We start from the raw sequence: 23,211 nt of genomic DNA, 5'->3' as shown, positions 1-23,211 counted from the left end.
CCCTGCCTTGATTGGGCAATTAGTCCCTGCCTTCATTGGGAATTTAGTGTTGGAGCTACCTGTGTTCATTGGGCATCTAGTGTTGCAGCTCCCTGCCTTCACTGGGTATCTAGTGTTGCAGCTCCCTGCCTTCATTTGGAATTTAGTGTTGCAGCTCCCTGCCTTCATTGGGCATTTAGTGTTGCAGCTCCCTGCCTTCATTTGGAATTTAGTGTTGCAGCTCCGTGCCTTCATTGGGTATCTAGTGTTGCAGCTCCCTGCCTTTAATGGACATTTAGTGTTGCAGCTCCCCGCCTTCATTGGGTATCTAGTGTTGCAGCTCCCTGCCTTCAATGGACAATTAGTGTTGCAGCTCCCTGCCTTCATTGGACTTCTAGTGTTGCAGCTCCCTGCCTTCATTGGGCATTTAGTGTTGCAGCTCCCTGCCTTCATTGGGCATTTAGTGTTGCAGCTCACTGCCTTCATTGTGCATTTAGTGTTGCAGCTCCCTGCCTTCATTGGACTTCTAGTGTTGCAGCTCTTTGCCTTCATTGGGCATTTAGTGTTGCAGCTCCCTGCCTTCATTGGGCACTTAGTGTTGCAGCTCCCTGCCTTCATTGGACTTCTAGTGTTGCAGCTCCCTGCCTTCATTGGGCATTTAGTGTTGCAGCTCCCTGCCTTCATTGGGCATCTAGTGTTGCGACTCCCTGCCTTGATTGGGCAATTAGTCCCTGCCTTCATTGGGAATTTAGTGTTGGAGCTCCCTGTGTTCATTGGGCATCTAGTGTTGCAGCTCCCTGCCTTCATTGGGTATCTAGTGTTGCAGCTCCCTGCCTTCATTTGGAATTTAGTGTTGCAGCTCCCTGCCTTCATTAGGCATTTAGTGTTCCAGCTCCCTGCCTTCATTTGGAATTTCGTGTTGCAGCTCACTGCCTTCATTGGGCATTTAGTGTTGCAGCTCCCTGCCTTCATTTGGAATTTAGTGTTGCAGCTCCCTGCCTTCATTGGGTATCTAGTGTTGCAGCTCCCTGCCTTCAATGGACAATTAGTGTTGCAGCTCCCTGCCTTCATTGGGAATTTAGTGTTGCAGCTCCCTGCCTTCAATGGACAATTAGTGTTGCAGCTCCCTGCCTTCAGTGGGCAATTAGTGTTGCAGCTCCCTGCCTTCAATGGACAATTAGTGTTGCAGCGCCCTGCCTTCATTGGGTATCTAGTGTTGCAGCTCCCTGCCTTCAATGGACAATTAGTGTTGCAGCTCCCTGCCTTCATTGGGAATTTAGTGTTGCAGCTCCCTGCCTTCAATGGACAATTAGTGTTGCAGCCCCCTGCCTTCAGTGGGCAATTAGTGTTGCAGCTCCCTGCCTTCAATGGACAATTAGTGTTGCAGCGCCCTGCCTTCATTGGGTATCTAGTGTTGCAGCTCCCTGCCTTCAATGGACAATTAGTGTTGCAGCTCCCTGCCTTCATTGGGCATCTAGTACTGCAGCTCCCTGCCTTCATTGGGCATTTAGTGTTGCAGCCCCCTGCCTTCATTGGGAATTCATTTACTTTTGCTGTTCCCTGCCTTCATTTGGTATCTAGTGTTGCAGCTCCCTGCCTTCATTTGGGCATTTAGCAGTGCAGAACCCTGTCTTCATTGGGTATTTAGAGTTGCAGCTCCCTGCCTTCATTGGGCATCTAGAGTTGCAGCTCCCTTCCTTTATTGGGCATTTAGTGCTGCAGCTCCCTGCCTCCATTGGGCATCTAGTTTTGCAGCCCCCTGCCTCCTTTGGGCATCTAGTGTTGCAGCTCCCTGCCTTTATTGGGCAATTAGTGTTGCAGCTCCCTGCCTTCATTTGGCATTTAGTGTTGCAGCTCCCTGCCTTCATTGGGAATTTAGTGTTGCAGCTCCCTGCCTTCATTGGCCATTAAGTGTTGCAGCTCCCTGCCTTCATTGGGAATTTAGTGTTACAGCTCCCTGACTTCATTGGGCATCTAGAATTGCAGCTCCCTGCCTTCATTGGGCATTCATTTAGTGTTGCAGCTCCCTTCCTTCATTGGGCATTCATTTAGTGTTGCAGCTCCCTTCCTTCATTGGGCATTTAGTGTTGCAGTACCCTGCCTTCATTGGGCATCTAGTGTTGCAGCTCCCTGCCTTCATTGGGCATTTAGTGTTGCAGCTTCCTGCCTTCATTGGGAATTTAGTGGTGCAGCTCCCTGACTTCATTGGGAATTTAGTGTTTCAGCTCCCTGCCTTCATTGGGAATTTAATGTTGCAGCTCCCTGCCTTCATTGGACATTTAGGCCCTCATTACGATACTGGCGCTAAACCATGGCGCTATTAGCACCATGGTTGGTGCCAGTATCGTAACGAGTCTGCCAACGTTCAATGGGGAAGTACCACCCCATTCCAAGGTTGGCGGGCGGTAATTCCCCATTGAACATTGGCCCTTCCCCATTCCCATTTTTGCCCCATAGGGCTCAATGGGACTGGGGAAGGCGGTAAGTACGGTACCGCAAATTGCGGTACCATGCTTACCTCGAGAGTCCCTTTGCGGGTCCCTACTTTAACGGTTGGTCTAGACCAGCCGTTCAGGTCGGGTCCCGCAAAGGGACCTCGTAGTAAGGCGCTAAGTGTTTAACGGCGCCGCAGCATTTTACGGCGCCGTTAAACACTTAGCGCCAGGGTCCTAATGATGGCCTTAGTGTTGCAGCTCCCTGCCTTCATTGGGAATTTTGTGTTGCAGCTCCCTGCGTTCATTTGGCATTTAGTGTTGCAGCTCCCCGCCTTCATTGGGCATTTAGTGTTGCAGCTCCCCGCCTTCATTGGGCATTTAGTGTTGCAGCTCCCCGCCTTCATTGGGAATTTAGTGTTGCAGCTCCCTGCCTCCATTGGGCATTTAGTGTTGCAGCTCCCTGCCTTCATTGGGCATTTAGTGTTGCAGCTCCCTGCCTTCATTGGGAATCTAGAGTTGCAGCTCCCTGCCTTCATCGGGCATTCATTTAGTGTTGCAGCTCCCTTCCTTCATTGGGCATTTAGTGTTGCAGCTCCCTGCCTTCATTGGGAATTTAGTGTTGCAGCTCCCTGCCTTCATTGGGAATTTAGTGTTGCAGCTCCCTGCCTTCATTGGGAATCTAGAGTTGCAGCTCCCCGCCTTCATTGGGCATTTAGTGTTGCAGCTCCCTGCCTTCATTGGGAATTTAGTGTTGCAGCTCCCTGCCTTCATTGGGAATCTAGAGTTGCAGCTCCCTGCCTTCATCGGGCATTCATTTAGTGTTGCAGCTCCCTTCCTTCATTGGGCATTTAGTGTTGCAGCTCCCTGCCTTCATTGGGCATTTAGTGTTGCAGCTCCCTGCCTTCATTGGGAATTTAGTGTTTCAGCTCCCTGCCTTCGTTCGCCATCTAGTGTTGCAGCTCCCTGCCTTCATTGGGCAGTTAGTGTGGCAGCTCCCTGCCTTCATTGGGAATTTAGTGTTCCAGCTCCCTGCCTTCATTGGGCATCTAGTGTTGCAGCTCCCTGCCTTCATTGGGCATCTAGTGTTGCATCTCCCTGCCTTCATTCGCCATCTAGTGTTGCAGCTCGCTGCCTTCATTGGGCAGTTAGTGCTGCAGCTCCCTGCCTTCATTGGGCATTTAGTGTTGTAGCTCCCCGCCTTCATTGGGCATTTAGTGTTGCAGCTCCCTGCCTTCATTGGGAATTTAGTGTTGCAGATCCCTGCCTTCATTGGGAATCTAGAGTTGCAGCTCCCTGCCTTCATTGGGCATTCATTTAGTGTTGCAGCTCCCTTCCTTCATTGGGCATTTAGTGTTGCAGCTCCCTGCCTTCATTGGGCATCTAGTGTTGCAGCTCCCTGCCTTCATTGGGAATTTAGTGTTGCAGCTCCCTGCCTTCATTCGCCATCTAGTTTTGCAGCTCCCTGCCTTCATTGGGCAGTTAGTGTGGCAGCTCCCTGCCTTCATTGGGAATTTAGTGTTCCAGCTCCCTGCCTTGATTGGGCATCTAGTGTTGCATCTCCCTGCCTTCATTGGGCATTTAGTGTTGCAGCTCCCCACCTTCATTGGGCATTTACACTTGCAGTTCCTCGCCTTCATTGGGCATTTAGAGTTGCAGCTCCCCGCCTACATTCAGCATTTACAGTTGCAGCTCCTCTTCTTCATTGGGCATTTAGAGTTGCAGCTCCTCGCCTTCATTGGGCATTTAGTGTTGCAGCTCCCCACCTTCATTGGGCATTTAGACTTGCAGCTCCTCGCCTTCATTGGGCATTTAGAGTTGCAGCTCCCCGCCTTCACTCAGCATTTACAGTTGCAGCTCCTCGTCTTCATTGGGCATTTAGAGTTGCAGCTCCTCGCCTTCATTGGGCATTTAGTGTTGCAGCTCCCCACCTTCATTGGGCATTTAGACTTGCAGCTCCTCGCCTTCATTGGGCATTTAGTGTTGCAGCTCCCTTCCTTCATTGGGCATCTAGTGGTGCAGCTCCCTGCCTTCATTAGGCAGTTAGTGTTGCAGCACCCTGTCTTCATTGGGTATTCAGTGCTGCAGCTCCCTGCCTTCATTCGGCATCTAGTGTTGCAGCTCCCTGCCGTCATTGGGAATCTAGTGGCACAGCTCCCTGCCTTCATTGGGCAGTTAGTGTTGCAGCACCCTGTCTTCCTTGGGTATTTAGTGCTGCAGCTCCCTGCCTTCATTGGACATCTAGTGTTGCAGCTCCCTGCCTTCATTGGGTATTTAGTGTTGCAGCTCCCTGCCTTCATAGTGCATCTAGTGTTGCAGCTCCCTGCCTTCATTTGGGCATCTAGTGTTGCAGTTCTCTGCGTTCATTGTGCATCTAGTGTTGCAGCTCCCCGCCTTCGTTGGGAATTTAGTGTTTCAGCTCACTGCCTTCATTGGGCCTTTAGAGTTGCAGCTCCCCGCCTTCATTGGGCATTTAGAGTTGCAGCTCCCTGCCTTAATTCGGCATCTAGTGTTGCAGCTCCCTGCCTTCATTGGGCAGTTAGTGTGGCAGCTCCCTGCCTTCATTGGGAATTTAGTGTTCCAGCTCCCTGCCTTCATTGGGCATTTAGAGTTGCAGCTCCCCGCCTTCAATCAGCATTTACAGTTGCAGCTCCTCGTCTTCATTGGGCATTTAGAGTTGCAGCTCCTCGCCTTCATTGGGCATTTAGTGTTGCAGCTCCCCACCTTCATTGGGCATTTAGACTTGCAGCTCCTCGCCTTCATTGGGCATTTAGTGTTGCAGCTCCCTTCCTTCATTGGGCATCTAGTGTTGCAGCTCCCTGCCTTCATTGGGAATTTAGTGTTGCAGCTCCCTGCCTTCGTTCGCCATCTAGTGTTGCAGTTCCCTGCCTTCATTGGGCAGTTAGTGTGGCAGCTCCCTGCCTTCATTGGGCATCTAGTGTTGCAGCTCCCTGCCTTCATTGGGCATTTAGTGTTGCACCTCCTGCCTTCATTGGGCATCTAGTGTTGCATCTCCCTGCCTTCATTCGCCATCTAGTGTTGCAGCTCCCTGCCTTCATTGGGCAGTTAGTGCTGCAGCTCCCTGCCTTCAATGGGCATTTAGTGTTGTAGCTCCCCGCCTTCATTGGGCATTTAGTGTTGCAGCTCCCTGCCTTCATTGGGGATTTAGTGTTGCAGCTCCCTGCCTTCATTGGGAATCTAGAGTTGCAGCTCCGTGCCTTCATTGGGCATTCATTTAGTGTCGCAGCTCCCTTCCTTCATTGGGCATTTAGTGTTGCAGCTCCCTGCCTTCATTGGGCATCTAGTGTTGCAGCTCCCTGCCATCATTGGGAATTTAGTGTTGCAGCTCCCTGCCTTCATTCGCCATCTAGTGTTGCAGCTCCCTGCCTTCATTGGGCAGTTAGTGTGGCAGCTCCCTGCCTTCATTGGGAATTTAGTGTTCCAGCTCCCTGCCTTCATTGGGCATCTAGTGTTGCAGCTCCCGGCCTTCATTGGGCATTTAGTGTTGCAGCTCCCCACCTTCATTGGGCATTTAGACTTGCAGTTCCTCGTCTTCATTGGGCATTTAGAGTTGCAGCTCCCCGCCTACATTCAGCATTTACAGTTGCAGCTCCTCTTCTTCATTGGGCATTTAGAGTTGCAGCTCCTCGCCTTCATTGGGCATTTAGTGTTGCAGCTCCCCACCTTCATTGGGCATTTAGACTTGCAGCTCCTCGCCTTCATTGGGCATTTAGAGTTGCAGCTCCCCGCCTTCATTCAGCATTTAGAGTTACAGCTCCTCGTCTTCATTGGGCATTTAGAGTTGCAGCTCCTCGCCTTCATTGGGCATTTAGTGTTGCAGCTCCCCACCTTCATTGGGCATTTAGTGGTGCAGCTCCCTGCCTTCATTAGGCAGTTAGTGTTGCAGCACCCTGTCTTCATTGGGTATTTAGTGCTGCAGCTCCCTGCCTTCATTGGACATCTAGTGTTGCAGCTCCCTGCCTTCAATGGACAATTAGTGTTGCAGCTCCCTGCCTTCATTGGGAATTTAGTGTTGCAGCTCCCTGCCTTCAATGGACAATTAGTGTTGCAGCTCCCTGCCTTCAGTGGGCAATTAGTGTTGCAGCTCCCTGCCTTCAATGGACAATTAGTGTTGCAGCGCCCTGCCTTCATTGGGTATCTAGTGTTGCAGCTCCCTGCCTTCAATGGACAATTAGTGTTGCAGCTCCCTGCCTTCATTGGGAATTTAGTGTTGCAGCTCCCTGCCTTCAATGGACAATTAGTGTTGCAGCCCCCTGCCTTCAGTGGGCAATTAGTGTTGCAGCTCCCTGCCTTCAATGGACAATTAGTGTTGCAGCGCCCTGCCTTCATTGGGTATCTAGTGTTGCAGCTCCCTGCCTTCAATGGACAATTAGTGTTGCAGCTCCCTGCCTTCATTGGGCATCTAGTACTGCAGCTCCCTGCCTTCATTGGGCATTTAGTGTTGCAGCCCCCTGCCTTCATTGGGAATTCATTTACTTTTGCTGTTCCCTGCCTTCATTTGGTATCTAGTGTTGCAGCTCCCTGCCTTCATTTGGGCATTTAGCGGTGCAGAACCCTGTCTTCATTGGGTATTTAGAGTTGCAGCTCCCTGCCTTCATTGGGCATCTAGAGTTGCAGCTCCCTTCCTTTATTGGGCATTTAGTGCTGCAGCTCCCTGCCTCCATTGGGCATCTAGTTTTGCAGCCCCCTGCCTCCTTTGGGCATCTAGTGTTGCAGCTCCCTGCCTTTATTGGGCAATTAGTGTTGCAGCTCCCTGCCTTCATTTGGCATTTAGTGTTGCAGCTCCCTGCCTTCATTGGGAATTTAGTGTTGCAGCTCCCTGCCTTCATTGGCCATTAAGTGTTGCAGCTCCCTGCCTTCATTGGGAATTTAGTGTTACAGCTCCCTGACTTCATTGGGCATCTAGAATTGCAGCTCCCTGCCTTCATTGGGCATTCATTTAGTGTTGCAGCTCCCTTCCTTCATTGGGCATTCATTTAGTGTTGCAGCTCCCTGCCTTCATTGGGCATTTACACTTGCAGTTCCTCGCCTTCATTGGGCATTTAGAGTTGCAGCTCCCCGCCTACATTCAGCATTTACAGTTGCAGCTCCTCTTCTTCATTGGGCATTTAGAGTTGCAGCTCCTCGCCTTCATTGGGCATTTAGTGTTGCAGCTCCCCACCTTCATTGGTCATTTAGACTTGCAGCTCCTCGCCTTCATTGGGCATTTAGAGTTGCAGCTCCCCGCCTTCACTCAGCATTTACAGTTGCAGCTCCTCGTCTTCATTGGGCATTTAGAGTTGCAGCTCCTCGCCTTCATTGGGCATTTAGTGTTGCAGCTCCCCACCTTCATTGGGCATTTAGACTTGCAGCTCCTCGCCTTCATTGGGCATTTAGTGTTGCAGCTCCCTTCCTTCATTGGGCATCTAGTGGTGCAGCTCCCTGCCTTCATTAGGCAGTTAGTGTTGCAGCACCCTGTCTTCATTGGGTATTCAGTGCTGCAGCTCCCTGCCTTCATTCGGCATCTAGTGTTGCAGCTCCCTGCCGTCATTGGGAATCTAGTGGCACAGCTCCCTGCCTTCATTGGGCAGTTAGTGTTGCAGCACCCTGTCTTCCTTGGGTATTTAGTGCTGCAGCTCCCTGCCTTCATTGGACATCTAGTGTTGCAGCTCCCTGCCTTCATTGGGTATTTAGTGTTGCAGCTCCCTGCCTTCATAGTGCATCTAGTGTTGCAGCTCCCTGCCTTCATTTGGGCATCTAGTGTTGCAGTTCTCTGCGTTCATTGTGCATCTAGTGTTGCAGCTCCCCGCCTTCGTTGGGAATTTAGTGTTTCAGCTCACTGCCTTCATTGGGCCTTTAGAGTTGCAGCTCCCCGCCTTCATTGGGCATTTAGAGTTGCAGCTCCCTGCCTTAATTCGGCATCTAGTGTTGCAGCTCCCTGCCTTCATTGGGCAGTTAGTGTGGCAGCTCCCTGCCTTCATTGGGAATTTAGTGTTCCAGCTCCCTGCCTTCATTGGGCATTTAGAGTTGCAGCTCCCCGCCTTCAATCAGCATTTACAGTTGCAGCTCCTCGTCTTCATTGGGCATTTAGAGTTGCAGCTCCTCGCCTTCATTGGGCATTTAGTGTTGCAGCTCCCCACCTTCATTGGGCATTTAGACTTGCAGCTCCTCGCCTTCATTGGGCATTTAGTGTTGCAGCTCCCTTCCTTCATTGGGCATCTAGTGTTGCAGCTCCCTGCCTTCATTGGGAATTTAGTGTTGCAGCTCCCTGCCTTCGTTCGCCATCTAGTGTTGCAGTTCCCTGCCTTCATTGGGCAGTTAGTGTGGCAGCTCCCTGCCTTCATTGGGCATCTAGTGTTGCAGCTCCCTGCCTTCATTGGGCATTTAGTGTTGCACCTCCTGCCTTCATTGGGCATCTAGTGTTGCATCTCCCTGCCTTCATTCGCCATCTAGTGTTGCAGCTCCCTGCCTTCATTGGGCAGTTAGTGCTGCAGCTCCCTGCCTTCAATGGGCATTTAGTGTTGTAGCTCCCCGCCTTCATTGGGCATTTAGTGTTGCAGCTCCCTGCCTTCATTGGGGATTTAGTGTTGCAGCTCCCTGCCTTCATTGGGAATCTAGAGTTGCAGCTCCGTGCCTTCATTGGGCATTCATTTAGTGTCGCAGCTCCCTTCCTTCATTGGGCATTTAGTGTTGCAGCTCCCTGCCTTCATTGGGCATCTAGTGTTGCAGCTCCCTGCCATCATTGGGAATTTAGTGTTGCAGCTCCCTGCCTTCATTCGCCATCTAGTGTTGCAGCTCCCTGCCTTCATTGGGCAGTTAGTGTGGCAGCTCCCTGCCTTCATTGGGAATTTAGTGTTCCAGCTCCCTGCCTTCATTGGGCATCTAGTGTTGCAGCTCCCGGCCTTCATTGGGCATTTAGTGTTGCAGCTCCCCACCTTCATTGGGCATTTAGACTTGCAGTTCCTCGTCTTCATTGGGCATTTAGAGTTGCAGCTCCCCGCCTACATTCAGCATTTACAGTTGCAGCTCCTCTTCTTCATTGGGCATTTAGAGTTGCAGCTCCTCGCCTTCATTGGGCATTTAGTGTTGCAGCTCCCCACCTTCATTGGGCATTTAGACTTGCAGCTCCTCGCCTTCATTGGGCATTTAGAGTTGCAGCTCCCCGCCTTCATTCAGCATTTACAGTTACAGCTCCTCGTCTTCATTGGGCATTTAGAGTTGCAGCTCCTCGCCTTCATTGGGCATTTAGTGTTGCAGCTCCCCACCTTCATTGGGCATTTAGTGGTGCAGCTCCCTGCCTTCATTAGGCAGTTAGTGTTGCAGCACCCTGTCTTCATTGGGTATTTAGTGCTGCAGCTCCCTGCCTTCATTGGACATCTAGTGTTGCAGCTCCCTGCCTTCAATGGACAATTAGTGTTGCAGCTCCCTGCCTTCATTGGGAATTTAGTGTTGCAGCTCCCTGCCTTCAATGGACAATTAGTGTTGCAGCTCCCTGCCTTCAGTGGGCAATTAGTGTTGCAGCTCCCTGCCTTCAATGGACAATTAGTGTTGCAGCGCCCTGCCTTCATTGGGTATCTAGTGTTGCAGCTCCCTGCCTTCAATGGACAATTAGTGTTGCAGCTCCCTGCCTTCATTGGGAATTTAGTGTTGCAGCTCCCTGCCTTCAATGGACAATTAGTGTTGCAGCCCCCTGCCTTCAGTGGGCAATTAGTGTTGCAGCTCCCTGCCTTCAATGGACAATTAGTGTTGCAGCGCCCTGCCTTCATTGGGTATCTAGTGTTGCAGCTCCCTGCCTTCAATGGACAATTAGTGTTGCAGCTCCCTGCCTTCATTGGGCATCTAGTACTGCAGCTCCCTGCCTTCATTGGGCATTTAGTGTTGCAGCCCCCTGCCTTCATTGGGAATTCATTTACTTTTGCTGTTCCCTGCCTTCATTTGGTATCTAGTGTTGCAGCTCCCTGCCTTCATTTGGGCATTTAGCGGTGCAGAACCCTGTCTTCATTGGGTATTTAGAGTTGCAGCTCCCTGCCTTCATTGGGCATCTAGAGTTGCAGCTCCCTTCCTTTATTGGGCATTTAGTGCTGCAGCTCCCTGCCTCCATTGGGCATCTAGTTTTGCAGCCCCCTGCCTCCTTTGGGCATCTAGTGTTGCAGCTCCCTGCCTTTATTGGGCAATTAGTGTTGCAGCTCCCTGCCTTCATTTGGCATTTAGTGTTGCAGCTCCCTGCCTTCATTGGGAATTTAGTGTTGCAGCTCCCTGCCTTCATTGGCCATTAAGTGTTGCAGCTCCCTGCCTTCATTGGGAATTTAGTGTTACAGCTCCCTGACTTCATTGGGCATCTAGAATTGCAGCTCCCTGCCTTCATTGGGCATTCATTTAGTGTTGCAGCTCCCTTCCTTCATTGGGCATTCATTTAGTGTTGCAGCTCCCTGCCTTCATTGGGCAATTAGTGTTGCAGCTCCCTGCCTTCATTTGGCATTTAGTGTTGCAGCTCCCTGCCTTCATTGGGCATCTAGTGTTGCAGCTCCCTGCCTTCATTGGGCATTTAGTGTTGCAGCTTCCTGCCTTCATTGGGAATTTAGTGGTGCAGCTCCCTGCCTTCATTGGGAATTTAGTGTTTCAGCTCCCTGCCTTCATTGGGAATTTAATGTTGCAGCTCCCTGCCTTCATTGGACATTTAGGCCCTCATTACGATACTGGCGCTAAACCATGGCGCTATTAGCACCATGGTTGGTGCCAGTATCGTAACGAGTCTGCCAACGTTCAATGGGGAAGTACCACCCCATTCCAAGGTTGGCGGGCGGTAATTCCCCATTGAACATTGGCCCTTCCCCATTCCCATTTTTGCCCCATAGGGCTCAATGGGACTGGGGAAGGCGGTAAGTACGGTACCGCAAATTGCGGTACCATGCTTACCTCGAGAGTCCCTTTGCGGGTCCCTACTTTAACGGTTGGTCTAGACCAGCCGTTCAGGTCGGGTCCCGCAAAGGGACCTCGTAGTAAGGCGCTAAGTGTTTAACGGCGCCGCAGCATTTTACGGCGCCGTTAAACACTTAGCGCCAGGGTCCTAATGATGGCCTTAGTGTTGCAGCTCCCTGCCTTCATTGGGAATTTTGTGTTGCAGCTCCCTGCGTTCATTTGGCATTTAGTGTTGCAGCTCCCCGCCTTCATTGGGCATTTAGTGTTGCAGCTCCCCGCCTTCATTGGGCATTTAGTGTTGCAGCTCCCCGCCTTCATTGGGAATTTAGTGTTGCAGCTCCCTGCCTCCATTGGGCATTTAGTGTTGCAGCTCCCTGCCTTCATTGGGCATTTAGTGTTGCAGCTCCCCGCCTTCATTGGGCATTTAGTGTTGCAGCTCCCTGCCTTCATTGGGAATTTAGTGTTGCAGCTCCCTGCCTTCATTGGGAATCTAGAGTTGCAGCTCCCTGCCTTCATCGGGCATTCATTTAGTGTTGCAGCTCCCTTCCTTCATTGGGCATTTAGTGTTGCAGCTCCCTGCCTTCATTGGGCATTTAGTGTTGCAGCTCCCTGCCTTCATTGGGAATTTAGTGTTTCAGCTCCCTGCCTTCGTTCGCCATCTAGTGTTGCAGCTCCCTGCCTTCATTGGGCAGTTAGTGTGGCAGCTCCCTGCCTTCATTGGGAATTTAGTGTTCCAGCTCCCTGCCTTCATTGGGCATCTAGTGTTGCAGCTCCCTGCCTTCATTGGGCATCTAGTGTTGCATCTCCCTGCCTTCATTCGCCATCTAGTGTTGCAGCTCCCTGCCTTCATTGGGCAGTTAGTGCTGCAGCTCCCTGCCTTCATTGGGCATTTAGTGTTGTAGCTCCCCGCCTTCATTGGGCATTTAGTGTTGCAGCTCCCTGCCTTCATTGGGAATTTAGTGTTGCAGATCCCTGCCTTCATTGGGAATCTAGAGTTGCAGCTCCCTGCCTTCATTGGGCATTCATTTAGTGTTGCAGCTCCCTTCCTTCATTGGGCATTTAGTGTTGCAGCTCCCTGCCTTCATTGGGCATCTAGTGTTGCAGCTCCCTGCCTTCATTGGGAATTTAGTGTTGCAGCTCCCTGCCTTCATTCGCCATCTAGTTTTGCAGCTCCCTGCCTTCATTGGGCAGTTAGTGTGGCAGCTCCCTGCCTTCATTGGGAATTTAGTGTTCCAGCTCCCTGCCTTGATTGGGCATCTAGTGTTGCAGCTCCCTGCTTTCATTGGGCATTTAGTGTTGCAGCTCCCCACCTTCATTGGGCATTTACACTTGCAGTTCCTCGCCTTCATTGGGCATTTAGAGTTGCAGCTCCCCGCCTACATTCAGCATTTACAGTTGCAGCTCCTCTTCTTCATTGGGCATTTAGAGTTGCAGCTCCTCGCCTTCATTGGGCATTTAGTGTTGCAGCTCCCCACCTTCATTGGGCATTTAGACTTGCAGCTCCTCGCCTTCATTGGGCATTTAGAGTTGCAGCTCCCCGCCTTCACTCAGCATTTACAGTTGCAGCTCCTCGTCTTCATTGGGCATTTAGAGTTGCAGCTCCTCGCCTTCATTGGGCATTTAGTGTTGCAGCTCCCCACCTTCATTGGGCATTTAGACTTGCAGCTCCTCGCCTTCATTGGGCATTTAGTGTTGCAGCTCCCTTCCTTCATTGGGCATCTAGTGGTGCAGCTCCCTGCCTTCATTAGGCAGTTAGTGTTGCAGCACCCTGTCTTCATTGGGTATTCAGTGCTGCAGCTCCCTGCCTTCATTCGGCATCTAGTGTTGCAGCTCCCTGCCGTCATTGGGAATCTAGTGGCACAGCTCCCTGCCTTCATTGGGCAGTTAGTGTTGCAGCACCCTGTCTTCCTTGGGTATTTAGTGCTGCAGCTCCCTGCCTTCATTGGACATCTAGTGTTGCAGCTCCCTGCCTTCATTGGGTATTTAGTGTTGCAGCTCCCTGCCTTCATAGTGCATCTAGTGTTGCAGCTCCCTGCCTTCATTTGGGCATCTAGTGTTGCAGTTCTCTGCGTTCATTGTGCATCTAGTGTTGCAGCTCCCCGCCTTCGTTGGGAATTTAGTGTTTCAGCTCACTGCCTTCATTGGGCCTTTAGAGTTGCAGCTCCCCGCCTTCATTGGGCATTTAGAGTTGCAGCTCCCTGCCTTAATTCGGCATCTAGTGTTGCAGCTCCCTGCCTTCATTGGGCAGTTAGTGTGGCAGCTCCCTGCCTTCATTGGGAATTTAGTGTTCCAGCTCCCTGCCTTCATTGGGCATTTAGAGTTGCAGCTCCCCGCCTTCAATCAGCATTTACAGTTGCAGCTCCTCGTCTTCATTGGGCATTTAGAGTTGCAGCTCCTCGCCTTCATTGGGCATTTAGTGTTGCAGCTCCCCACCTTCATTGGGCATTTAGACTTGCAGCTCCTCGCCTTCATTGGGCATTTAGTGTTGCAGCTCCCTTCCTTCATTGGGCATCTAGTGTTGCAGCTCCCTGCCTTCATTGGGAATTTAGTGTTGCAGCTCCCTGCCTTCGTTCGCCATCTAGTGTTGCAGTTCCCTGCCTTCATTGGGCAGTTAGTGTGGCAGCTCCCTGCCTTCATTGGGCATCTAGTGTTGCAGCTCCCTGCCTTCATTGGGCATTTAGTGTTGCACCTCCTGCCTTCATTGGGCATCTAGTGTTGCATCTCCATGCCTTCATTCGCCATCTAGTGTTGCAGCTCCCTGCCTTCATTGGGCAGTTAGTGCTGCAGCTCCCTGCCTTCAATGGGCATTTAGTGTTGTAGCTCCCCGCCTTCATTGGGCATTTAGTGTTGCAGCTCCCTGCCTTCATTGGGGATTTAGTGTTGCAGCTCCCTGCCTTCATTGGGAATCTAGAGTTGCAGCTCCGTGCCTTCATTGGGCATTCATTTAGTGTCGCAGCTCCCTTCCTTCATTGGGCATTTAGTGTTGCAGCTCCCTGCCTTCATTGGGCATCTAGTGTTGCAGCTCCCTGCCATCATTGGGAATTTAGTGTTGCAGCTCCCTGCCTTCATTCGCCATCTAGTGTTGCAGCTCCCTGCCTTCATTGGGCAGTTAGTGTGGCAGCTCCCTGCCTTCATTGGGAATTTAGTGTTCCAGCTCCCTGCCTTCATTGGGCATCTAGTGTTGCAGCTCCCGGCCTTCATTGGGCATTTAGTGTTGCAGCTCCCCACCTTCATTGGGCATTTAGACTTGCAGTTCCTCGTCTTCATTGGGCATTTAGAGTTGCAGCTCCCCGCCTACATTCAGCATTTACAGTTGCAGCTCCTCTTCTTCATTGGGCATTTAGAGTTGCAGCTCCTCGCCTTCATTGGGCATTTAGTGTTGCAGCTCCCCACCTTCATTGGGCATTTAGACTTGCAGCTCCTCGCCTTCATTGGGCATTTAGAGTTGCAGCTCCCCGCCTTCATTCAGCATTTACAGTTACAGCTCCTCGTCTTCATTGGGCATTTAGAGTTGCAGCTCCTCGCCTTCATTGGGCATTTAGTGTTGCAGCTCCCCACCTTCATTGGGCATTTAGTGGTGCAGCTCCCTGCCTTCATTAGGCAGTTAGTGTTGCAGCACCCTGTCTTCATTGGGTATTTAGTGCTGCAGCTCCCTGCCTTCATTGGACATCTAGTGTTGCAGCTCCCTGCCTTCATTCGCCATCTAGTGTTGCAGCTCCCTGCCTTCATTGGGCAGTTAGTGCTGTAGCTCCCTGCCTTCATTGGGCATTTATTGTTGTAGCTCCCCGCCTTCATTGGGCATTTAGTGTTGCAGCTCCCTGCCTTCATTGGGAATTTAGTGTTGCAGCTCCCTGCCTTCATTGGGAATCTAGAGTTGCTGCTCCTTGCCTTCATTGGGCATTCATTTAGTGTTGCAGCTCCATTCCTTCATTGGGCATTTAGTGTTGCAGCTCCCTGCCTTCATTGGGCATCTAGTGTTGCAGCTCCCTGCCTTCATTGGGAATTTAGTGTTGCAGCTCCCTGCCTTCATTCACCATCTAGTGTTGCAGCTCCCTGCCTTCATTGGGCAGTTAGTGTGGCAGCTCCCTGCCTTCATTGGGAATTTAGTGTTCCAGCTCCCTGCCTTCATTGGGCATCTAGTGTTGCAGCTCCCTGCCTTCATTGGGCATTTAGTGTTGCAGCTCCCCACCTTCATTGGGCATTTAGACTTGCAGTTCCTCGCCTTCATTGGGCATTTAGAGTTGCAGCTCCCCGCCTACATTCAGCATTTACAGTTGCAGCTCCTCTTCTTCATTGGGCATTTAGAGTTGCAGCTCCTCGCCTTCATTGGGCATTTAGTGTTGCAGCTCCCCACCTTCATTGGGCATTTAGACTTGCAGCTCCTCGCCTTCATTGGGCATTTAGAGTTGCAGCTCCCCGCCTTCATTCAGCATTTACAGTTGCAGCTCCTCGTCTTCATTGGGCATTTAGAGTTGCAGCTCCTCGCCTTCATTGGGCATTTAGTGTTGCAGCTCCCCACCTTCATTGGGCATTTAGACTTGCAGCTCCTCGCCTTCATTGGGCATTTAGTGTTGTAGCTCCCTTCCTTCATTGGGCATCTAGTGGTGCAGCTCCCTGCCTTCATTGGACATCTAGTGTTGCAGCTCCCTGCCTTCATTGGGAATCTAGTGGTGCAGCTCCCTGCCTTCATTGGGCAGTTAGTGTTGCAGAACCTTGTCTTCATTGGGTATTTAGTGCTGCAGCTCCCTGCCTTCATTGGACATCTAGTGTTGCAGCTCCCTGCCTTCGTTGGGTATTTAGTGTTGCAGCTCCCTGCCTTCATTTGGGCATCTAGTGTTGCAGTTATCTGCGTTCATTGTGCATCTAGTGTTGCAGCTCCCCGCCTTCGTTGGGCATTTAGAGTTGCAGCTCCCTGCCTTCATTCGGCCTCTAGTGTTGTAGCTCCCTGCCTTCATTGGGCAGTTAGTGTGGCAGCTCCCTGCCTTCATTGGGAATTTAGTGTTCAAGCTCCCTGCCTTCATTGGGCATCTAGTGTTGCAGCTCCCTGCCTTCATTGGGCATTTAGTGTGGCAGCTCCCCACCTTCATTGGGCATTTAGACTTGCAGTTCCTCGCCTTCATTGGGCATTTAGAGTTACAGCTCCCCGCCTACATTCAGCATTTACAGTTGCAGCTCCTCTTCTTCATTGGGCATTTAGAGTTGCAGCTCCTCGCCTTCATTGGGCATTTAGTGTTGCAGCTCCCCACCTTCATTGGGCATTTAGACTTGCAGCTCCTCACCTTCATTGGGAATTTAGAGTTGCAGCTCCCCGCCTTCATTCAGCATTTAAAGTTGCAGCTCCTCGTCTTCATTGGGCATTTAGAGTTGCAGCTCCTCGCCTTCATTGAGCATTTAGTGTTGCAGCTCTCTTCCTTCATTGTGCATCTAGTGGTGCAGCTCCCTGCCTTCATTAGGCAGTTAGTGTTGCAGCACCCTGTCTTCATTGGGTATTTAGTGCTGCAGCTCCCTGCCTTCATTGGGCATCTAGTGGTGCAGCTCCCTGCCTTCATTAGGCAGTTAGTGTTGCAGCACCCTGCCTTCATTGGACATCTAGTGTTGCAGCTCCCTGCCTTCATTGGGCATCTAGTGGTGCAGCTGCCTGCCTTCATTGGGCAGTTAGTGTTGCAGCTCCCTGCCTTCATTGGGTATTTAGTGTTGCAGCTCCCTGTCTTCATTGGGTATTTAGTGTTGCAGCTCCCTGCCTTCATTGGACATCTAGTGTTGCAGCTCCCTGCCTTCGTTGGGAATTTAGTGTTGCAGCTCACTGCCTTCATTGGGCCTTTAGAGTTGCAGCTCCCCGCCTTCATTGGGCATTTAGAGTTGCAGCTCCCTACCTTCATTCGGCATCTAGTGTTGCAGCTCCCTGCCTTCATTGGGCAGTTAGTGTGGCAGCTCCCTGCCTTCATTGGGAATTTAGTGTTCCAGCTCCCTGCCTTCATTGGGCATCTAGTGTTGCAGCTCCCTGCCTTCATTGGGCATTTAGTGTTGCAGCTCCCCACCTTCATTGGGCATTTAGACTTGCAGCTCCTCGCCTTCCTTGGGTATTTAGTGTTGCAGCTCCCTTCCTTCATTGGGCATCTAGTGGTGCAGCTCCCTCCCTTCATTAGGCAGTTAGTGTTGCAGCACCCTGTCTTCATTGGGTATTCAGTGCTGCAGCTCCCTGCCTTCATTGGGCATCTAGTGTTGCAGCTCCCTGCCGTCATTGGGCATCTAGTGGCGCAGCTCCCTGCCTTCATTGGGCAGTTAGTGTTGCAGCACCCTGTCTTCATTGGGTATTTAGTGCTGCAGCTCCCTGCCTTCATTCGACATCTAGTGTTGCAGCTCCCTGCCTTCATTGGGTATTTAGTGTTGCAGCTCCCTGCCTTCATTGTGCATCTAGTGTTGCAGCTCCCTGCCTTCATTTGGGCATCTAGTGTTGCAGTTCTCTGCGTTCATTGTGCATCTAGTGTTGCAGCTCCCCGCCTTCGTTGGGAATTTAGTGTTGCAGCTCACTGCCTTCATTGGGCCTTTAGAGTTGCAGCTCCCCGCCTTCATTGGGCATTTAGAGTTGCAGCTCCCTGCCTTCATTTGGCATCTAGTGTTGCAGCTCCCTGCCTTCATTTGGCAGTTAGTGTTGCAGCTCCCTGCCTTCATTGGGAATTTAGTGTTCCAGCTCCCTGCCTTCATTGGGCATCTAGTGTTCCAGCTCCCTGCCTTCATTGGACATTTAGTGTTGCAGCTCCCCACCTTCATTGGGCATTTAGACTTGCAGCTCGTCGCCTTCATTGGGCATTTAGAGTTGCAGCTCCCCGCCTTCATTCAGCATTTACAGTTGCAGCTCCTCGTCTTCATTGGGCATTTAGAGTTGCAGCTCCTCGCCTTCATTGGGCATTTAGTGTTGCAGCTCCCCACCTTCATTGGACATTTAGACTTGCAGCTCCTCGCCTTCATTGGGCATTTAGAGTTGCAGCTCCCCGCCTTCATTCAGCATTTACAGTTGCAGCTCCTCGTCTTCATTGGGCATTTAGTGTTGCAGCTCCCTGCCTTCATTGGGTATTTAGTGCTGCAGCTCCCTGCCTTCATTGGACATCTAGTTTTGCAGCTCCCTGCCTTCATTGGGCATCTAGTGGTGCAGCTCCCTGCCTTCATTGGGCAGTTGGTGTTGCAGCACCCTGTCTTCATTGGGTATTTAGTGCTGCAGCTCTCTGCCTTCATTGGGCATCTAGTGGTGCAGCTCCCTGCCTTCATTGGGCAGTTAGTGTTGCAGCACGCTGTCTTCATTGGGTATTTAGTGCTGCAGCTCCCTGCCTTCATTGGGCATCTAGTGTTGCGCTCCCTGCCTTCATTGGGTATTTAATGTTGCAGCTCCCTGCCTTCATTTGGGCATCTAGTGTTGCAGCTCCCTGCCTTCATTTGGGCATCTAGTGTTGCAGTTCTCTGCGTTCATTGTGCACCTAGTGTTGCAGCTCCCCGCCTTCATTGGGAATTTAGTGTTGCAGCTCACTGCTTTCATTGGGCATTTAGAGTTGCAGCTCCCTGCCTTCATTGGGCATTTAGTGTTGCAGCTCCCCGCCTTCATCGGGCATTTAGAGTTGCAGCTCCCCGCCTTCATCGGGCATTTAGAGTTGCAGCTCCCCGCCTTCATTGGGCATTTAGTGTTGCAGCTCCCCGCCTTCATTGGGCATTTAGTTTTGCAGCTCCCCGCCTTCATTGAGCATTTAGTGTTGCAGCTCCTCGCCTTCATTGGGCATTTAGTGTTGCAGCTCCTCGCCTTCATTGGGCATTTAGTGTTGCAGCTCCCTGCTGGCTGACCATATTGTGATCATGGTAGGCTATTAACACCCTCTATATTTGTCTCCATTATATTGTATGCACCTGACGGGTGCCTTAGACTGTTTTCTGCTCTCAGCAAGAGAGTAGAGCGGGGTGGGGGAGGCACAACCATCATGTTTAAATGGGCCCCCACAGATCTTCAGCCAGGCCTGGCTGTCCCCGTTCCACAGATGGCTTTGATCTGGACCATGAAACCACCATGTCTAGTTAATATTGCAAATTGGAGAATAGCCTCGTAATCACTGAAGTGCTGACACAGCAGTAACCAAGGCGGTTGCCATGACGTAAAGCGTGGACATCCGTCACTACAGCACAATGCAGAAAAGCCTCTTTCCTCTCCAGGACAGCAGTTCGCCTCATCTACGCCGACCTCAGGAACTGCCCCTCGGAGGCAAGGATGAAGAGACGTGTATGAGGGCTCCTTGCCATCTAAATAATGGGACTGCTCTCTAAACATTCAGGACTGTCAGAAATAAATGCATGCAGTAGGAACAGAATGATTACTGTTGCTTTATTTTTTTTTATTTTTTTTTACATTAAATTGAGAAACATTCATGCCAATTTCAGTGTTGTTTCTGTAGGCTCCCTGTAGATTCTCCACATCCTGAGTGGTTTTGTTTTTTCATTCTCTGCTGAGAAGTTCCCATCTCAATAAACGTGCAGAAAAAAAGGAATGTCCCACCAGTGCCGGAAGTCTGTGTCCTGTAGCCGTTGCATGACAGGCTGCAAGTGCGCCCTCTCTGCAGGTCGAGCGGTCATGGCAATCCTTGATTGTATGCTTTTGAAAGGTGGCAGAGTCCATGCCCCAGTCTGTTTACTATCCTCAGCTTGCGGTTGCCTTATTCTTGTTCAGCACTGATTCTTATATTGAACACATTTGTGTGTGCACAAAATTCACCCTAAAATCGCCTCCCATTTCAAGAATGGTATTGACTATTTTGCAGCGCTTAGTTCCCAGAGCTTGCATTCTATCCCGCCCTTGTCCGGAGCACCAGCCATCCTGCTGTTGTTGCAGCGCTCCCTGTTTTCCAAATTATTCTTCACATTTCCAAAACGTTGCATATGTCATGCCTTTGCATCCTCACGTTAGTTTGAAATGCTATGTTAACGGGGGGAACAGAGTGGAAGCCCTGCATTTGCAACCCGGTCTTCAGGAGTGTTGGGCGCTTTTTCCCACTTTCCTTGACTTCCGGTATGTCCGCCATGTTTGATCCATCCAGTGAGTTAGGGAAACATGCGCAAGACTCTGGAAAGGGGAGAGGCATGTTGCATAGTTGCCCAGCTTGTCTATAGGTTGATTGCTAATTCATGGATATTTTATTTGTATGCGAGGTTGCGCACAGGTAAGTTGCTCCACCCCGGCCTGTAACTATGGGCCCCATTACCTGAAGCGGTAATGCCCCCCCAGCTCGGTGCTTATTGCTTAATTAGATCACTATGTAATCAGTTGAATGGCAGTGCATAGAAGACTCTATGATCTCACAGAGCTGGAAACGATGGACTCTGATGTGAGGGAACAGGGGGTGCTTGCTGAGCTTGCAACCTTTGCACTGGTTACGCTCAGTCGTCTGGAACTGTCAGGATTGTTCTGCCTGGCATTAGCCTAGGAGCTGCCTGGTGAAATGAGGATACATTTACAGGCTACACTGCCTTAATCTAAGATGGCCTCACCGAGTATTAAATGGGGGCCAGCAGATCGAGTGTGCCGACTGCAGTTCATGAGTATATCACTGTGAACGATTCTATGTCAGGAGTGTGAAGGTTTCTTCCATAGCGGATATGGCCATGGCCCCACAAAAAGAACACCCCCCAACCCCTTTAATTTCATGGAGTCTGTGAATGTTTCATTATAGAAAAGTCTTTTACCCATGGATACTGGGCAGTCCAGCACTGGTCTTCTACCTGTTCTAGTAATATACTGTTTCCTACAGCCCTTTAGGATGGGTGGCTCCCAACTGGCTGGCAAGGCTTTTTAATACATAGTACCCTCTCTTTAGACTGATGACTTCCTGGCTGGTCACTCGACCGCAACATAAGGATTATGAGGTGGTGTAGGTAAGGGGCAGGGTGCCACCGATAGCCTTTGCCACCGGCCCTATCTGACTGGGGTTGGGGGAGTGCATGAAAGAATTAGAATACCACGATCAGGCCCTGGCACTCAGCAAAGATGCCAACCCTTGGGGTGGACTGAGCCTTGGTCAATTTGGTAGTGCTGACCCTGAATTAGCAAGGACGCAGCCGCCTACCAACACCCCTTCGAGGTCAGATGCCAAGCAGTGGTAAGTTGACCATTGGAGCGGACAGAACCGTTGTGTTGTTCTGGCTGCGTGGGAGTCCAGGAATGCTTGAACCAGGTCCACAGAGTTGCCACCATCCCATTCTGCTGTTCTTGGAGTTGCTTGGTTTGCAGGTAGGACCATGCATATGCAAACACACGTTTAAACCAATATCACCCATCATCTCCCAGCGGCACCAGTGCAGTAATCAGCAATGCCACGCACACTCTATTTTGAAATATTTATGCTTTACTAATGTGTAATGCCGAGAAGGGAAACAATGTCATTATTGGTTTTACTAATGAGTATCTGTTCGTGTGGTGTTTCCATCACGTGGTTTTACTGTGCTACTTACTTTCCCTGAGGGACTTTGGGTCCGGCTAGCGAAAGCTTCAGACTCTTAGCACGGAGAGGAGTATGCAGATCTAATGCTATAGTTTCCCCCACCAGGTCTTGCTTGTCCCTTAGGGAGCAGGACTGCTGGGGACTGATTTGCCTTAAAGGGGGGTGAGCATCTGCAGAGGCAATGCCTCCCTTGCGCAGCATGGCGCAGGTAGCGAGGGGACCAGCCACACAGCACCCTCTACCCTAGCATGACCGGGCGTGTGAAGGCAAAGTCACGTAGGGGATTTCAGCAACACTTCAGGGTTCACACCTGCCTCTCCAGTTCTTCCAGCAAACATGCCCTTCCGATCGCAATTATTACGAGAACCATGCGCCAGGAGGCCACCGCAATGGCAGAAGTTCTGCCATGTAAGGCCGGATCTACGTGATTTTACTGAACCGAAAAGTTCGACTCCCAAAAGTCCTTTTTTTTCAATTTTCTGCAAATATATATGTGGGGGGAGATCTCCCTACAGCCCCCCACCTTACCCCTATACATTTATTATTCACTTTACCACCCCTGCACATACATATATATGCGGAAAATTGGGGTTCGAACTTTTGTGGGTCGAACTTTTGGGAGTAGGTAATTTTGTACAATACCTATAAAACCACTTTTCATTACTGCCCGTCGCTCATACATTTTGAGCCAATTAGGTGTTTGCAATTGCAGGCTCAATCTCATCCCTGTTGTGCTCTTGAAAGGGGGCTCATTTTGTGCAACATCTGCTTTGGGAGAACACACCTATGTTTCGGGGAAAACTATTCCTGATATGTGCAATACTGAGGTCACATCGTGGTGGCTGTGTACATGAATGATTGGCATGAGAGAAGAGCCCATCCTTATCTGGGTCACATGCGCATGGTTCCTCTTGTGTAGCGCCCCTTCACTCTACTTCTCTAAGGCTTTGCTGGTGGGTGGCAGCTAGCAGGCAATGGTTCCAGAGCAGAGCAGATGCCGTTGGCCGTGACCACCAGCCAAGTGAGAGTCTGGATGCTTCTATTGTGCTAATCCAGCTGCTGGGCTTCCCCCGCAGGCAGTTCCAGGGCCACACGGACGGGGCCAGCTGCATTGACATTTCCACCGATGGCACCAAGCTGTGGACGGGGGGCCTAGACAACACAGTGCGATGCTGGGATCTGAGGGAGGGCCGCCAGCTCCAGCAACACGACTTCGGCTCACAGGTAAATCACCGGAACCCTGTGTAAAGGGCTGTGCAATCTGTGTGTCAGTCAGGGGCAGTGTTTACTGTGGTCTTCGAGGGTGGAGGTTACTAAGATGGACATCTGGGCGATTCTGGAGAGTGCTGGAAAAGAGGAATGTCTGCTGGGTGTGTGCAGAGATGATGTCTGCTGGGTGCTCGAAGAGA

General features: G+C 50.9%; 1 protein-coding gene across 7 annotated transcripts in view; it reads left to right on the top strand.

Moving 5' to 3' along the window:
• LOC138569831 (transducin-like enhancer protein 2) overlaps positions 1-23,211 on the top strand; it is a 1,070,704-nt gene that overhangs the window by 977,361 nt on the left and 70,132 nt on the right. For all 7 annotated transcript variants that reach the window (XM_069648244.1, XM_069648230.1, XM_069648222.1 and 4 more), the window contains one exon: positions 22,879-23,026. In XM_069648244.1, coding sequence (XP_069504345.1) covers positions 22,879-23,026 — 148 coding nt within the window. The remainder of the gene's footprint in view (positions 1-22,878; positions 23,027-23,211) is intronic.

The sequence above is a fragment of the Ambystoma mexicanum genome, chromosome 1p (genome assembly GCF_040938575.1).
Source record: "Ambystoma mexicanum isolate Mex_15411 chromosome 1p, UKY_AmexF1_1, whole genome shotgun sequence".
Classification (NCBI taxonomy): domain Eukaryota; kingdom Metazoa; phylum Chordata; class Amphibia; order Caudata; family Ambystomatidae; genus Ambystoma; species Ambystoma mexicanum.
Note: the sequence above shows the minus strand (reverse complement) of the source record. Positions and strands in the feature narration are given on the sequence as shown.